The following is a 12,649-nucleotide window of genomic DNA, read 5'->3' as shown; positions in this document are numbered from 1 at the left end:
AAGTCCTTGGCGCACGCAAGCGCCCCGCGCTGCTCCTTTCCCACTCCAAAGGCGAGGGGCGCGAGATTCACCTTTCTTTATTTTCTTCTCCCGCCCGGAGCTAACCGCCCCGGTGCGCGCGGACATCTCGGGCCGCCGCTCCCTCCTCCCCGCCCCTCCCCCTTCGGGAGCTCCCGCCCGCGCGCTCCTCCCCCTCCCTTTTGCCCGGCGACGCGCACGCGCGCCAAGCCGGCTCGCGCCCTCTCGCTTTCCTCCGGCCCGCGAGACCCCCTCCCCTTCCGCCTCGCGGTGCTTCCTCGCGCCGCGGTCTTCTCTATCCACCCCCGACACCGCGGGGCTTGCCCCCGCCCGCCAACGGCGGGTCCCCAGCTTCCCAGTCCCCTTCGCTTCCCGCGCTCTCCGGCGGGGGCCCAGCCCCGGCCTCCTCTTTCCCTCCCTTCCCCCTAATTCCCCTTCCGGACGCTGCCATCATGTTGAAGCCTCAGCCGCCACAACAGACCTCCCAGCCCCAGCCGCCCCCCACGCAACAGGCCGTGGCCCGTCGCCCTCCCGGGGGCACCAGCCCGCCCAACGGCGGTCTCCCGGGGCCCCTGGCCTCCACCTCGGCTCCCCCAGGACCTCCTGCGGCCGCCTCCCCCTGCCTGGGGCCTGCAGCCGCTGCCGGGAGCGGGCTCCGCCGGGGAGCCGAGGGCATCTTGGCGCCTCAACCGCCGCCACCGCAGCAGCAGCATCAGGAGAGGCCAGGGGCAGCGGCCATCGGCAGCGCCAGGTGAGGATGGTGGGTTTCCGGGCGCTAGAGCCGATGTGGCCGAGACCTGTACACCGCGCCAGGTGGACTTCTAGCCTGGCCACCTTTGAGGGGCGCCAGGGGGAGTGGGAAAGCCCCGTGAAACGGGGGTGGGCCCTCAGGTCCTAACAGGTCGGAGGAAGAGGGTCCCTGGTGGCCACCGGGGTATTCAGGGGCAGTGCTCAGTTCTGCGAGCGTAGTCAGGGCTCGGGAGCTGGGCCTTAAGGGCAGGCAGGGCGCATCCCGCCGGCGGCGTCGGAACGAGGAGTTGGGGGGGGTGAAGAGGTGATCGGGGTCCCCGGCTCCATTACCACGAAGGGTCTCGCGGTTCCCGTCTTCAGCCAATGGGGAGTCAGCTGCGGGAAGGGGTCCCTGCCCGTAGCCAATGGAGGGGGGCGCGCGGCTCACAGTTTGGCCAATGGGGAGGGAGGGACTTGGGAGCGAGTTGCTACCTCCCCGTCCCAGTCTGGCCAGTAGGAGGGGAGCAGGGTGGGCGGGGGGACGGAAGGAGGGACTGGGAGGACTGCGGGCCGGGAACCTCCAGCGCGCGCGCTCTTCCCGTACGTGCGCGCGGATGCTGTGTCTTATGACCCGGCCATTCTCCAGCCTCGGGTAACATACAGGGCAGCGGCTGGGAGTGTTCGTGGACGGGTTCGCCTGGTGTTGGATGAGTGGTGGACACCCGACTCGGTTTCTTCTGTTTGTGGGTTTATGGAATTGAGAGTGGAGGTACACGCAGGCGCAGTGGATTCTGATCGCGGGAGGGGGGCCGATTTTGAAGAGGCCCGTAGGCTTTAGTGCGCAAGCGCAGACCGGGCGAGGCCTCCGGATGGATAGCTTTTGCGGCTGCGCTGTCCCCCAGCCCTGCCAACGGCCCCCTGATCGCCCTCTTCAACCGCTGGTTACATCAGCCAGCAAGAAGCAGGGTTACTGGGTGATAGGTGACCCCTCCCAGAGTGGGTAACAGGCTGAATGAGTAAAGAGGTCCCGAAGGGTAGATTGTAGAGGGGGAGTACCTTCCCTCCTAGTTTGGGGCGTAAGGTTGCGGGAAATGATGGCCTTTCCTGTTTGGGAGGTAATTTACCTGAACCTAGGTAGTTCAAAATTTGCGCTCTCTGAGCTTCCACTGTTACACCTGGTGGGGATTATTATCGAATATCGTAACGTTTGTCATTTGGAAGCATGCAGCCCTGGCCCTCTTGCAGAAACGTTGTGTTGAATTGGCTTTTAAAGCAGTTGACAAACGTTGATGATTGAGCCTATTTTACTGGTATTTGGAGGAAATAGCTTTTAGTGCTTTTCTTCCTCTGTGAAGTGAGAATTTGAAAATCTGTTGGTTAATGATTTGTAGCCTAAGTCATCATCCTCACATAGTATGTGGTCTTGGCATAGAGTCCTTTGAAAGCAGTTGAATAAAAGGGCTTGATTGTACTTAAATAACTAGCTTCTTGTTTCCTTCTCTTATAGGGGACAAAGCACAGGAAAGGGACCTCCACAGTCACCGGTGAGTGCCTTTTCTCCCCTGTCTAAGACACAGATACTTAAAAGATACATATATGGGAATAGAGGGCAGACTAGGTGCAGAAATAGATGTGTTCTGAAGGGCAAGTATCCCATGTGTTCGAGGTAGTTATGAGTGGAGTGTGGACATTGTGAAGGAGGGTAAGGTGTTGACTGGCTGTTCCTTTATTTTTGTCTTTCTCCTGTGTTACTGACAGGTGTTTGAGGGTGTCTACAACAATTCCAGAATGCTGCATTTCCTTACCGCTGTTGTGGTAAGTGGGCCCCTTGCTGCTAGCTTGAGGGGTGTAACGCGTCGGTTTGCTAGAGGCACTCTTTCGTTTTCTTCCCCCTGCTCTTTCAGGGTTCCACTTGTGATGTAAAGGTGAAGAATGGTACCACCTATGAGGGTATCTTCAAGACGCTGAGCTCAAAGGTCAGTCTACTCAAATTAGCTTGCTTTTTGGAGTTTCATGGGAGAAAGAAGAGAATGAAATAGGTTCCTTGAAGATACAAAGATGAGTGGTTTTGGACAACATGATGGCTAGCCTCGTTTTTGTAGGCCTTTGTCGGAATAGGGCTGCATGCAATTAAAGACGTGGGTTTGAAATGTGAGGGCTGGGTATTTTGATGAGAAGTTTTTAAGTTTGGGGCTTTGACAAAACCCATGGGTGATGTTGTCAAGACAGTGCACGTGAGAATGTGGTGCTGGGGAAAGTTTAGAAAGGGTGAAGTTAAAAGTAGTCATATTTTTGTCTTCACGTTTCTTAATACTGACCCTTGGTTGCTGGGAAATGGAACTTTTATAGTTTGAGCTGGCAGTGGATGCTGTGCACCGGAAGGTATCGGAGCCAGCGGGTGGCCCTCGTCGGGAAGACATAGTGGACACCATGGTGTTTAAGCCAAGTGATGTCATGCTTGTCCACTTCCGAAATGTCGACTTCAATTATGCTACTAAAGGTATTATGGGTGCAGGCTGTTGTGTCAGACCCAGTAGAAGGCAGAGAATGTGATGATCTGATTCTCCTCCTTCCTGTTCTTTGTCACCTTATTTCTGAGGAGGAGGATTGGACGTTTTTTATTGAGAACATGTGTTAATGTCTAAGATGCAGTGGGGTGAATTCCAGCCTGTGTTGTGGGTCGTACTTTTCCTGCTTTGTTTTCACCTCCTTGCTGCTTTTGAACTCTCGGAACAAGTCTTTTTATGCTGCCCTGCACCTCCTTTGCTTCTGTGGTGGGAAGGGTGTTGGAAAGACGGCTATGAAGTACCACCTGACCGCTGATGTCAATCCACAGATAAGTTCACTGACTCGGCCATTGCCATGAACTCGAAGGTGAATGGGGAGCACAAGGAGAAGGTGCTTCAGCGCTGGGAGGGGGGAGACAGCAACAGCGATGACTACGACCTGGAGTCTGACATGGTACGGTCCCTTCTGGGGAGCCCCAGAGCTGGAGGCTCTGCTGCCCAAGTTGGGTGTTGACCGTGACATCACTTTGGACCCGAGAATTGCTGGGGTGGGCGGGGAGAAATCTTTTACCATTGCCTGGCAGTCAGAGTCCAATGGAAAGGTATAGAACATACTCAAACAGAAATACTCATTTTTCTACCATCAGTAATTGATAACTGTTAAAATTTGCTTCAAATCAGTTTTTTCCCAGCCTGGGAAAAAAAAAGATACAGATGAGATTGAGTATTGTATAGGCCCATTTCCCTTCCTCCAAACAACCACCTTGATTTAAAATTTGTCAGTGAATTGTTACCTCACTGTATTAGTTTGTTTAAAATTTGCTTTTCCTACCTATTTTTGGATGTTTCATTTGGTATATAGATCCTAGTCATTGCTGTTAACTACGTGTTGTGTTATTCGTATGTGTATACTTGTGTGTATATACAATATATTGTATCTGTCCCTTTTTTATTGGTGTTTCTGGGCCATTATTTTAGTATTAAAAATAGCACCTTACTGAATTTTTAGAATGTGTATCCTTATGCACTTGGGTCAGAATTTCTCTGGGATATAAATCTGGAAATGGATGTTAGGCCCTGAAGACTTCTATGTCTTGGAAACTGCCAATTTGTACTGCAGTCAGTAGATGACCTTCCCATCAGCCCTGTTCCTTTTTTTCCCACTCTTGGTTTGGTCAGATTTTAATCTTTCAACCTGAGGGAAGAGAAAAATTGTTCATTATTGCTTTCCTTGCTGAGCTTTGAAACATTCTCCCTCTTCCTCTAGTCTAATGGATGGGACCCCAACGAAATGTTCAAGTTCAATGAGGAGAACTATGGTGTAAAGACCACCTATGACAGCAGTCTCTCTTCTTACACGTGAGTGTCTTTTGGTAGTTCCCACATGGTGCAGTTTGAGGTATGGGGTCATCAACAGAAGGGAGGTCTCTAGGTGGAACGTAGCTTTTGTACATGTCTTTCTGGGTGTCTGGGTTGCCGTCTCCCCACTCCTGACCTGCCTTGTGAACTCCTTGTGAAAAGGTTTTTCTCTTTCTCATAACCTTGATTCCGTGGGTAGAATTAACTGCATTTTTGGTCCATACTTTTCCTGTAAAATCTTAACAAATTTATATGTGTGTCTCAGTGTCCCTCAGATTCAGAGAGATGCCTTGCTGCTCTGCCTAGGATCCTGCTACATGCCAGATCAGTGTATGCTGAGTTGTTGAGGGTTTAAATACCCACATGTCTGACCTGGTGATAGGACTGATAGAAATGTCTTCCTTTTTCCTCCCTCTTGTCCTGTGGCCCTGGGGTGGCGACGGTCCTCACAGGGTGCCCTTAGAGAAGGACAATTCAGAAGAATTCCGTCAGCGGGAGCTGCGTGCTGCCCAGTTGGCCCGAGAGATTGAATCGAGCCCCCAGTACCGCCTGCGGATCGCCATGGAGAATGATGATGGGCGCACGGAGGAGGAGAAGCACAGTGCGGTTCAGCGACAGGGCTCAGGGCGTGAGAGCCCCAGCTTGGCAGCCAGGTGATTGCTGGGGGAGGCTGGTCCGGGTGGGGCTCCGTGTTTGTGCCGGGAGTTTGGTGTATACTTTTGTTGAAGCCTTACAACCACATAGGTTAATATGTATTTACTCCCAATTTTTCGGTTTAGGTTAGGGCCGAGAGCTTGTTATATACTCTTGTTGAAGCCTCACAGTCATATAGGTTAATACATAGTTATTCCAAATTTGGGGGTTTAGGATGCTGAAGCCTAGAACTATTAATTTGTCTGAAGTTACAAGGCTAAAGATTAGAGATTAAGACAGGTTTTTTTTTCCCCCACTGATTTTTGCGACTTTTTTTTTTCCTTTTCCTTTTTTTGCTTTCTGCTGCACTCTGCAACTTGTAGGATTTTAGTTCTCCAACCAGGAACCTAGGCCCTCAGCATTGCAAGCGCAGAGTCCTACCCCTAGGGAATTCTCATATTCTTTTTTTATTCTGCATTCCATTTCTATATATGTCTTAACTTCTTCTTTTATGAAAATGAGACTGAAGTGTATTGTACCTTAATCCAGAATGTTATACTACCTGTCTTGTAGGTCAGGAGGGGCTAAGGATTAATGGAGCACTAGCTGCTTTGGTCTGGTCAGGGGTAGCTGCAATGCAGGGTCATAATCCTGGAACCACAGGATAGTTTCTCAAGGGAAATAGTACAGAAAGCTGAAGTCAGGCATATTTGTGTGTGTGCACTGAGGCAGGAGGTGGACTTTATAAGCAGGGCTTCATTCTTGGAAACTGTGTGTTTTGTTGCTACTTGATGTTATTTGAACTCTCTCCCCCAGGGAGGGAAAGTATATCCCTCTACCCCAGCGAGTTCGGGAAGGTCCCCGGGGAGGCGTTCGCTGCAGTAGTTCTCGGGGCGGCCGGCCTGGCCTTAGCTCTTTGCCGCCCCGTGGCCCTCACCATCTTGACAATAGCAGCCCTGGCCCAGGTTCTGAGGCACGTGGTATCAATGGAGGTGAGTTAGGAAGCCGACTTGGTGGTAGCAGGGAAGGGGATGGTGGTAGGTGGCAAGGAAAAAGATTTAGGTGGGTTGGATGGAAGTTGCACTGATGGTCATGTAATAGCAGGAACTCTGCCTCTTTTTTCCCCATCTTTTAAAAAAAAAAAAAAATTAGGCCCTTCCCGCATGTCCCCTAAGGCCCAGCGACCTCTGAGAGGTGCCAAGACTCTGTCTTCCCCCAGCAGCAGGCCTTCTGGAGAAGCCTCTGTTCCACCTCCTCCTGCAGGTAAGATTCCAGCAGTGTTACATGAACAAATGGATAGGGGTGTAAATAATCAGTTGTTAGAATGCTGGGCTGGGAGAGCTCCAAGATAAAGATGTTTTGGAGGCTAGGATTTATTTATGCTTTTTAGGAAAGAATTTTTCAGTTTCCCTCAGGGAGAAATTCCAGCATGCAATCCTTGCGTTGTGTCTGGCTGGCAGGTGCCTTTTGTTTAAATTAGTTGGCAACTAATTTTAAGGGAGGAGAAATCATAGAAAATGTTTTAATATCTTTTGAAATACAGAAAGTTCTGCCAACATAGAACCTGTCTTTCTGTATAGCTCTGGTTGGCTGGAACTGAGTCATGACTGCCCCTTGGAGCATTCCAGTCTTTCATGGTGCCCATGAGGCCATTTTACCTGCTTACCTTACTTGCCTTGGCCTTCTAAACATTTAGGTTTGTGACCTTGTAGATAAACTTTCCTTGGTGTTTCTGGTGGGTCCTTAGTACTCACTGCTCAGTGTCCAGCAGTGACCAACACAAATCACTCTCCCTTTTCTTCCAGTGGGCCGGATGTACCCGCCGCGCTCTCCCAAGTCAGCTGCCCCTGCCCCAATCTCAGCTTCCTGTCCTGAGCCTCCCATGGGCTCAGCAGTACCAACCTCTTCAGCTTCCATCCCAGTGACATCAGCAGTTGGGGATCCTGGAGTGGGCTCCATTTCCCCAGCTTCTCCAAAGATCTCACTGGCCCCCACAGATGGTAAGAGCCACCTGGTGGGGGACTGCGGACAGTGGGAAGTGTGCTTCTGGACAGAAGGGGCTTCATGTGTCTCTCCTTTCTTGCTCAGTAAAAGAACTCCCGGCCAAGGAACCTGGAAGGACGCTGGAGTCCCAGGAGTTGTCCCGGATTGCAGGGAAAGGTGATGATTGTTGTTTTTCCTGCCAGGGTCTCATGCCCCTTTGATTAGGGGAGCATTTCACTTAGGGAAGTGTTGCAATTCAGAAACAGATGATGTTGGGTCAGCCCTTTGATCCTAACTTAAAGGGTTCTAATAAGCTCAGCTTTTTTCCCTTGGTTTCTTTGTTCTTTGGGTTGCTGTGTAGCCACCTTCAAGAAAAGAAATGTGTGTTTTCTCCTTTTTTGCTCTTTCTCATAGTCCCTGGCCTTCAGAACGAACAGAAGCGTTTTCAACTGGAAGAGCTGAGAAAGTTTGGGGCCCAGTTTAAGGTGAGTGAAGTGTGGGAGTGACTAGGATGTTAACAGGAAAGAGATGAAGGTTGAGGGGTCTGGGGAGAGATTTATGGAATAGGCACTGGGTGGCATTGAGAGATCAGAGCACGCAAAGATGAAGGAAAGTCAGTCTGGGGTTGAGATAGAGTACTCTCTATGTTCTGTGTTTCTGTCTTTCTAGCTTCAGCCCAGTAGCTCCCCCGAGACCAGCTTGGATCCTTTTCCTCCACGGATCCTGAAAGAGGAAGCCAAAGGGAAGGAGAAGGAGGTGGATGGTCTTTTGGTGTCAGAGCCCTTGGGGTCTCCTGTTTCCTCAAAGGCTGAATCAGTATCAGACAAGGAGGACAAACCACCCCTGCCGCCAGCAGGGGGTGCCGAGGGTCCGGAGCAGCCTCCCCAACCTTGCCCGAGCCAAACTGGCAGCCCCCCAGTGGGCCTCATCAAGGGAGATGACAAGGATGAGGGCCCAGTTGCCGAGTGAGTGGGATGGGGAGCTGGGCGGGTGTCTGGTGACGAGAGGCAGGCCGTGAGAATTTACTCCATTTTTCTCTCATAGACAAGTGAAGAAGTCAACACTGAACCCCAATGCCAAGGAGTTCAACCCCACTAAGCCCCTGCTCTCTGTGGTGAGATGGGACAGGGGAATGTGGGCTGGGGTTTCCATGAGGAGAGTTGGGAGCTGGGTGTTGGGGGTAGTGAGGAACAGTTATACAAGTATGTCAGGACCGCAGCAGTCGTGGAAGCATTTCTTAGCTGTGGCTGGCCGGGGATCGTGAAGTATCTGACAGATATTTATGGGTTCCTCACTGGGACTTGGCATTTGGTTCAGGGTGGGTCACAGTCTGGCATTTAGGAGCATGGGCTTCATTTGGGCCCACTGACTGCGTTTGAACCTCTTGCAAGCTTTGTGATCTTGGATGAACCACTTAACCTCTCTGTCTCAGTTTCCTTGCCTGTAATTTAGGATCACTCATTTGGAGGTTGATGGGGGGTTTAACCAAGATAAAGTGTAGGCTATGTTTGGTGCACAGCACTCTGGATGCCCTTGACTGGGAGAGGAGGGTGGTATAGACGTCATTAAGATATCTTGTGCATGTCCTCCTTTGCCTCTTACAGAATAAATCCACCAGTACTCCGACTTCTCCTGGGCCCCGAACTCACTCAACTCCCTCCATCCCGGTGCTGACAGCAGGCCAGAGTGGGCTCTATAGCCCCCAGTACATCTCCTACATACCTCAGATCCACATGGGACCAGCTGTTCAGGTGAGAAGAGACTGGGCGGGCCCAGGGTAAGAGACGTGACTGGGCTGCCTGAAGGACCAAGGCCCGCCTGTCGTGAGCGTTTACGAGCGAGTCGTTCAGCCTCACCTGTGTTCTGGTCCCCAGGCACCGCAGATGTATCCGTATCCTGTGTCCAACTCAGTGCCTGGACAGCAGGGCAAGTACCGGGGCGCCAAAGGTGAGCAGGGTCAGGAGGGGCCGTGCAAGGTGCCACCCGCTGCCTGCTGGCAGATGGAGCTTGAGCTCTGCACCGTCTTCCCCCCACCTGCAGGCTCCCTGCCTCCCCAGCGCTCGGACCAACACCAGCCAGCCTCCGCCCCTCCCATGATGCAGGCTGCCGCCGCCGCCGCCGGTCCACCTCTTGTGGCCGCCACCCCTTACTCTTCCTACATCCCCTACAACCCACAGCAGTTCCCAGGCCAGCCCGCCATGATGCAGCCCATGGCCCACTACCCCTCGCAGGTGACTGAGGCATGGAGGAAGGTGGGGTACAGAGTCCTGGCATCTTGGCAAGCCTCCTCCACCTCCCACACTCAGGAGCTGGCAGGAGAAGCCAGCAAGAGTTCTGGGTGGTGGGGTCCAACTTGGGCTTCAGTCTTGGCTGTAGTAGGACCCCAGGGAGGCAGTGGATTCTGGGGCCTTTGTTTTTTCCTTCTCTAAAGTGTAGCGTCTACTTGATAAGGGTATTGTGAAGGTGAAGTAAGGTGGTCATGAGAGCAGAGTGGTACTGAACCCGGGTTGTCTGGCAGCAGGGTACTCTCTCGGGCCCTCTGCCGGGCCAACCGCTTCTCTCCTCCTCCAGCCGGTGTTTGCCCCCATGCTTCAAAGCAACCCACGCATGCTGACGTCGGGGAGCCATCCCCAGGCCATCGTGTCATCCTCCACCCCTCAGTACCCTTCTGCAGAGCAGCCCACCCCCCAGGCCCTTTATGGTGAGTTCTGTCCTGTCCCCCGACCCAGGCCGTGCTGCTCAGCCCCTCCGGGGTGCCTGTCACTGATTGTCTCCCCTTTCCTGCTGTAGCCACCGTTCACCAGTCCTATCCACACCATGCCACGCAGCTCCATGCCCACCAGCCGCAGCCGGCCACCACACCTACTGGGAGCCAGCCGCCGTCCCAGCATGCGGCCCCCAGTCCTGTCCAGGTGCCTGCTGTGGGGCGTCCACGTGGGTGGGGCAGGGATGGGTGGCTGAAAGAGAGGACTAGGACTTGGGGTCATTCCCTAGTGGGGAGAACCTGGGGGTCAGAGGTGGTACTGGAAGTGGCACTCACCATTCGCCTTGCCCTGATGACAGCACCAGGCGGGGCAGGCCCCACACCTGGGCAGTGGACAGCCGCAGCAGAACCTGTACCACCCAGGGGCCCTGACAGGCACGCCGCCTTCTCTGCCACCGGGACCTTCTGCCCAGTCCCCTCAGAGCAGCTTCCCCCAACCAGCCGCTGTATATGCCATCCATGCCCACCAGCAGCTGCCCCACGGCTTCACCAACATGGCCCATGTTACCCAGGTAAGAGCCCACGCCACCTGCCCTGAGCCGTGGGGCACCCCTCCCGGGGTCTTCGGTGCGCCTTTCCCTCTGCTGCTGCCTGGGGTTCTCCGACCCTGTGGCACTCCCGTGGTGCTCGCAGCTCCTTTCCTGTTTTCCACAGGCCCATGTCCAAACTGGAATCACAGCAGCCCCGCCCCCTCACCCTGGGGCTCCCCACCCGCCCCAGGTGATGCTGCTGCACCCACCCCAGAGCCATGGGGGCCCCCCCCCAAGGCGCGGTGCCCCAGAGTGGGGTGCCTGCACTCTCAGCTTCCACACCCTCACCCTACCCCTACATCGGACACCCCCAAGGTGAGCAGCCTGGCCAGGCGCCTGGATTTCCAGGAGGAGCCGATGACAGGATTCGTGAGTTCTCGTTAGCTGGGGGTATTTGGCATGGAAGAGCTGATGGGCTGCAGGTGGGGCAGGATGCACGGGTTCTGGGCGGGGAGTGAGGGGTCTTGGAGGCAGGGCTGTCCCACAGGGCGCCTGCCGACCTGCACCTGTCTGTGAAGTATGTAGGGTGGGCAGAAGCCACAGTCGCCGCCGCCAGGGGCTTGCTCCTGGCTCTGTCCTTTGCTTCCCTCCGTCCTCGCTCAGTTGTGATCCAGCAGCCCCCCTCCCCACTGCCTCCCCAGCTCTCAGTGACCCCGACTGTCTCCTGACTTAGCCGAGGTAAGGTCAGCGCAGTAGACAGGGCCAGGCTGGGGTGTGGGGGGCTGAGCTGGGCACGTGAGGAAGGGCTCTGGCTCACGGGGAAACGGCGATTGATCTGTGCTTCTGACAGCCCCATGAGACACCTCGAGGCGGCCGCTCCTACCAACACTCCCCCCACACCCCACACTGGACGGCATTGGATGAAGGGACAGCTGCTTGGGTTCTAATGCTCCTGCTCTCTTCTCTTTCCCCTCCAACCAGTTCAATCTCATCCCTCCCAGCAGCTCCCCTTCCACCCCCCGGGGAACTGAAGATTGTCCTGGCCGCGACCTGAGACCTCCATGAGTGGAGGGAAGAGTGATCTATGTCTCTTCCCCCAGCAGCTCGGACCAGTCCCAGCCCCCCACCCCCTTTCCCCGCCCCGGGGGAGCTGGGGAATTCCTGCCAAGCACCTTGAATGGGAAGGGGCTCAAAGTGGGCAGGGCCAGGGTCCAGCGGGGGTGGGGGGGGTTCCTGCTCTGCCCCTGCCCATCCCCACCCCATCTTGCCCTCCCGTCCTCTCATCTATCCCCCCACTCCCCGCTGGAGACGGAAGATCTTTTATTTTCTATTATTTATAACCTTGGGCCCCCTGTTCTTTCTTCCCGTTAACTTGAGTCACCTGCGTAAGAGAAACAGACATGCCCCGCAAGGATGGTTGGACAAGGACTTTTACTTTTTATTACATAAAAATATTTAAAAAAATTAAAAAAAAATAAAATTTTAAACTAACTTAATCGGCCTGTAGTTTTCTCTTTGAATAGTAACATGGGAGCAGTTGGTTTTATGAGGTTTCCAAGGTGGGGCACTGTAGGTGCCCACTCAGAGTACCCAGAGATGCCCCTCTGGCCCTGTAACCGCCATGCAGGCCTGCCATTGTCTCAAAGGCTGTTTTCTCACCTCAGAACTGGCCTCATCATGAGGTGTGACTTGAGGTTTTCATTTCTAAGGAAAGTACTTCGTGAATGATGTCTAACTCTTTGCCCTAAAAAGTACACTTGTGTTTTGGGCCACCAGAGATAAGGGCCGGAGTGGTGCACAGCTGAGAGGTCTTGGTTGTGGGTGAAAGCTATATAGGATGAAGCTGCTAGTGAAAGTGGCAGGAGGGCTGGGTTGAGCCAGGCTGAGGGAAGCAGGGGCTGGATTAGAAAGATGGCCAGGTATGGGATGGAGAAACAATAGGCTCCGGGAGGAGTTTGGAATTGTTTACTAATAAGACCTGGTATTCGTTTCTTATCTGTTTCTTACCGGTAGAGGATAGAGAATGGGACTGATGTGTAGCCTCTAATTAATTGTTAAAAAGGGGCAGGTTGGGGACTTCCCTGGTGGTCCAGTGGCTAAGACTGTTCCTAATGCAGGAGGCCCCAGGTTTGATCCCTGGTCAGGGGACTAGATCCCACACGCTGCAACTAAGGCCTGGTGCAGCC

General features: G+C 53.8%; 1 protein-coding gene across 1 annotated transcript; it reads left to right on the top strand.

Annotated features, from left to right (window-relative positions):
* The first annotated feature begins 470 nt into the window (after positions 1–470).
* ATXN2L (ataxin 2 like) lies at positions 471–11,959 on the top strand. Its single transcript, XM_040258505.1, is given in 24 exon segments — positions 471–769; positions 2,255–2,291; positions 2,506–2,562; positions 2,652–2,723; positions 3,097–3,247; positions 3,584–3,708; positions 4,522–4,613; positions 5,066–5,266; positions 6,063–6,238; positions 6,399–6,509; positions 7,052–7,246; positions 7,335–7,406; positions 7,644–7,714; positions 7,899–8,194; positions 8,274–8,343; positions 8,834–8,980; positions 9,104–9,176; positions 9,270–9,460; positions 9,801–9,930; positions 10,020–10,141; positions 10,293–10,505; positions 10,648–10,749; positions 10,751–10,838; positions 11,445–11,959. Coding segments are annotated over 24 exon segments (3,141 nt in total). The 3' UTR covers positions 11,495–11,959.
* The last annotated feature ends 690 nt before the right edge of the window (positions 11,960–12,649 follow it).

The sequence above is a fragment of the Oryx dammah genome, unplaced genomic scaffold (assembly GCF_014754425.2).
Source record: "Oryx dammah isolate SB20612 unplaced genomic scaffold, SCBI_Odam_1.1 HiC_scaffold_2, whole genome shotgun sequence".
NCBI classification, from domain to species: domain Eukaryota; kingdom Metazoa; phylum Chordata; class Mammalia; order Artiodactyla; family Bovidae; genus Oryx; species Oryx dammah.
Note: the sequence above shows the minus strand (reverse complement) of the source record. Positions and strands in the feature narration are given on the sequence as shown.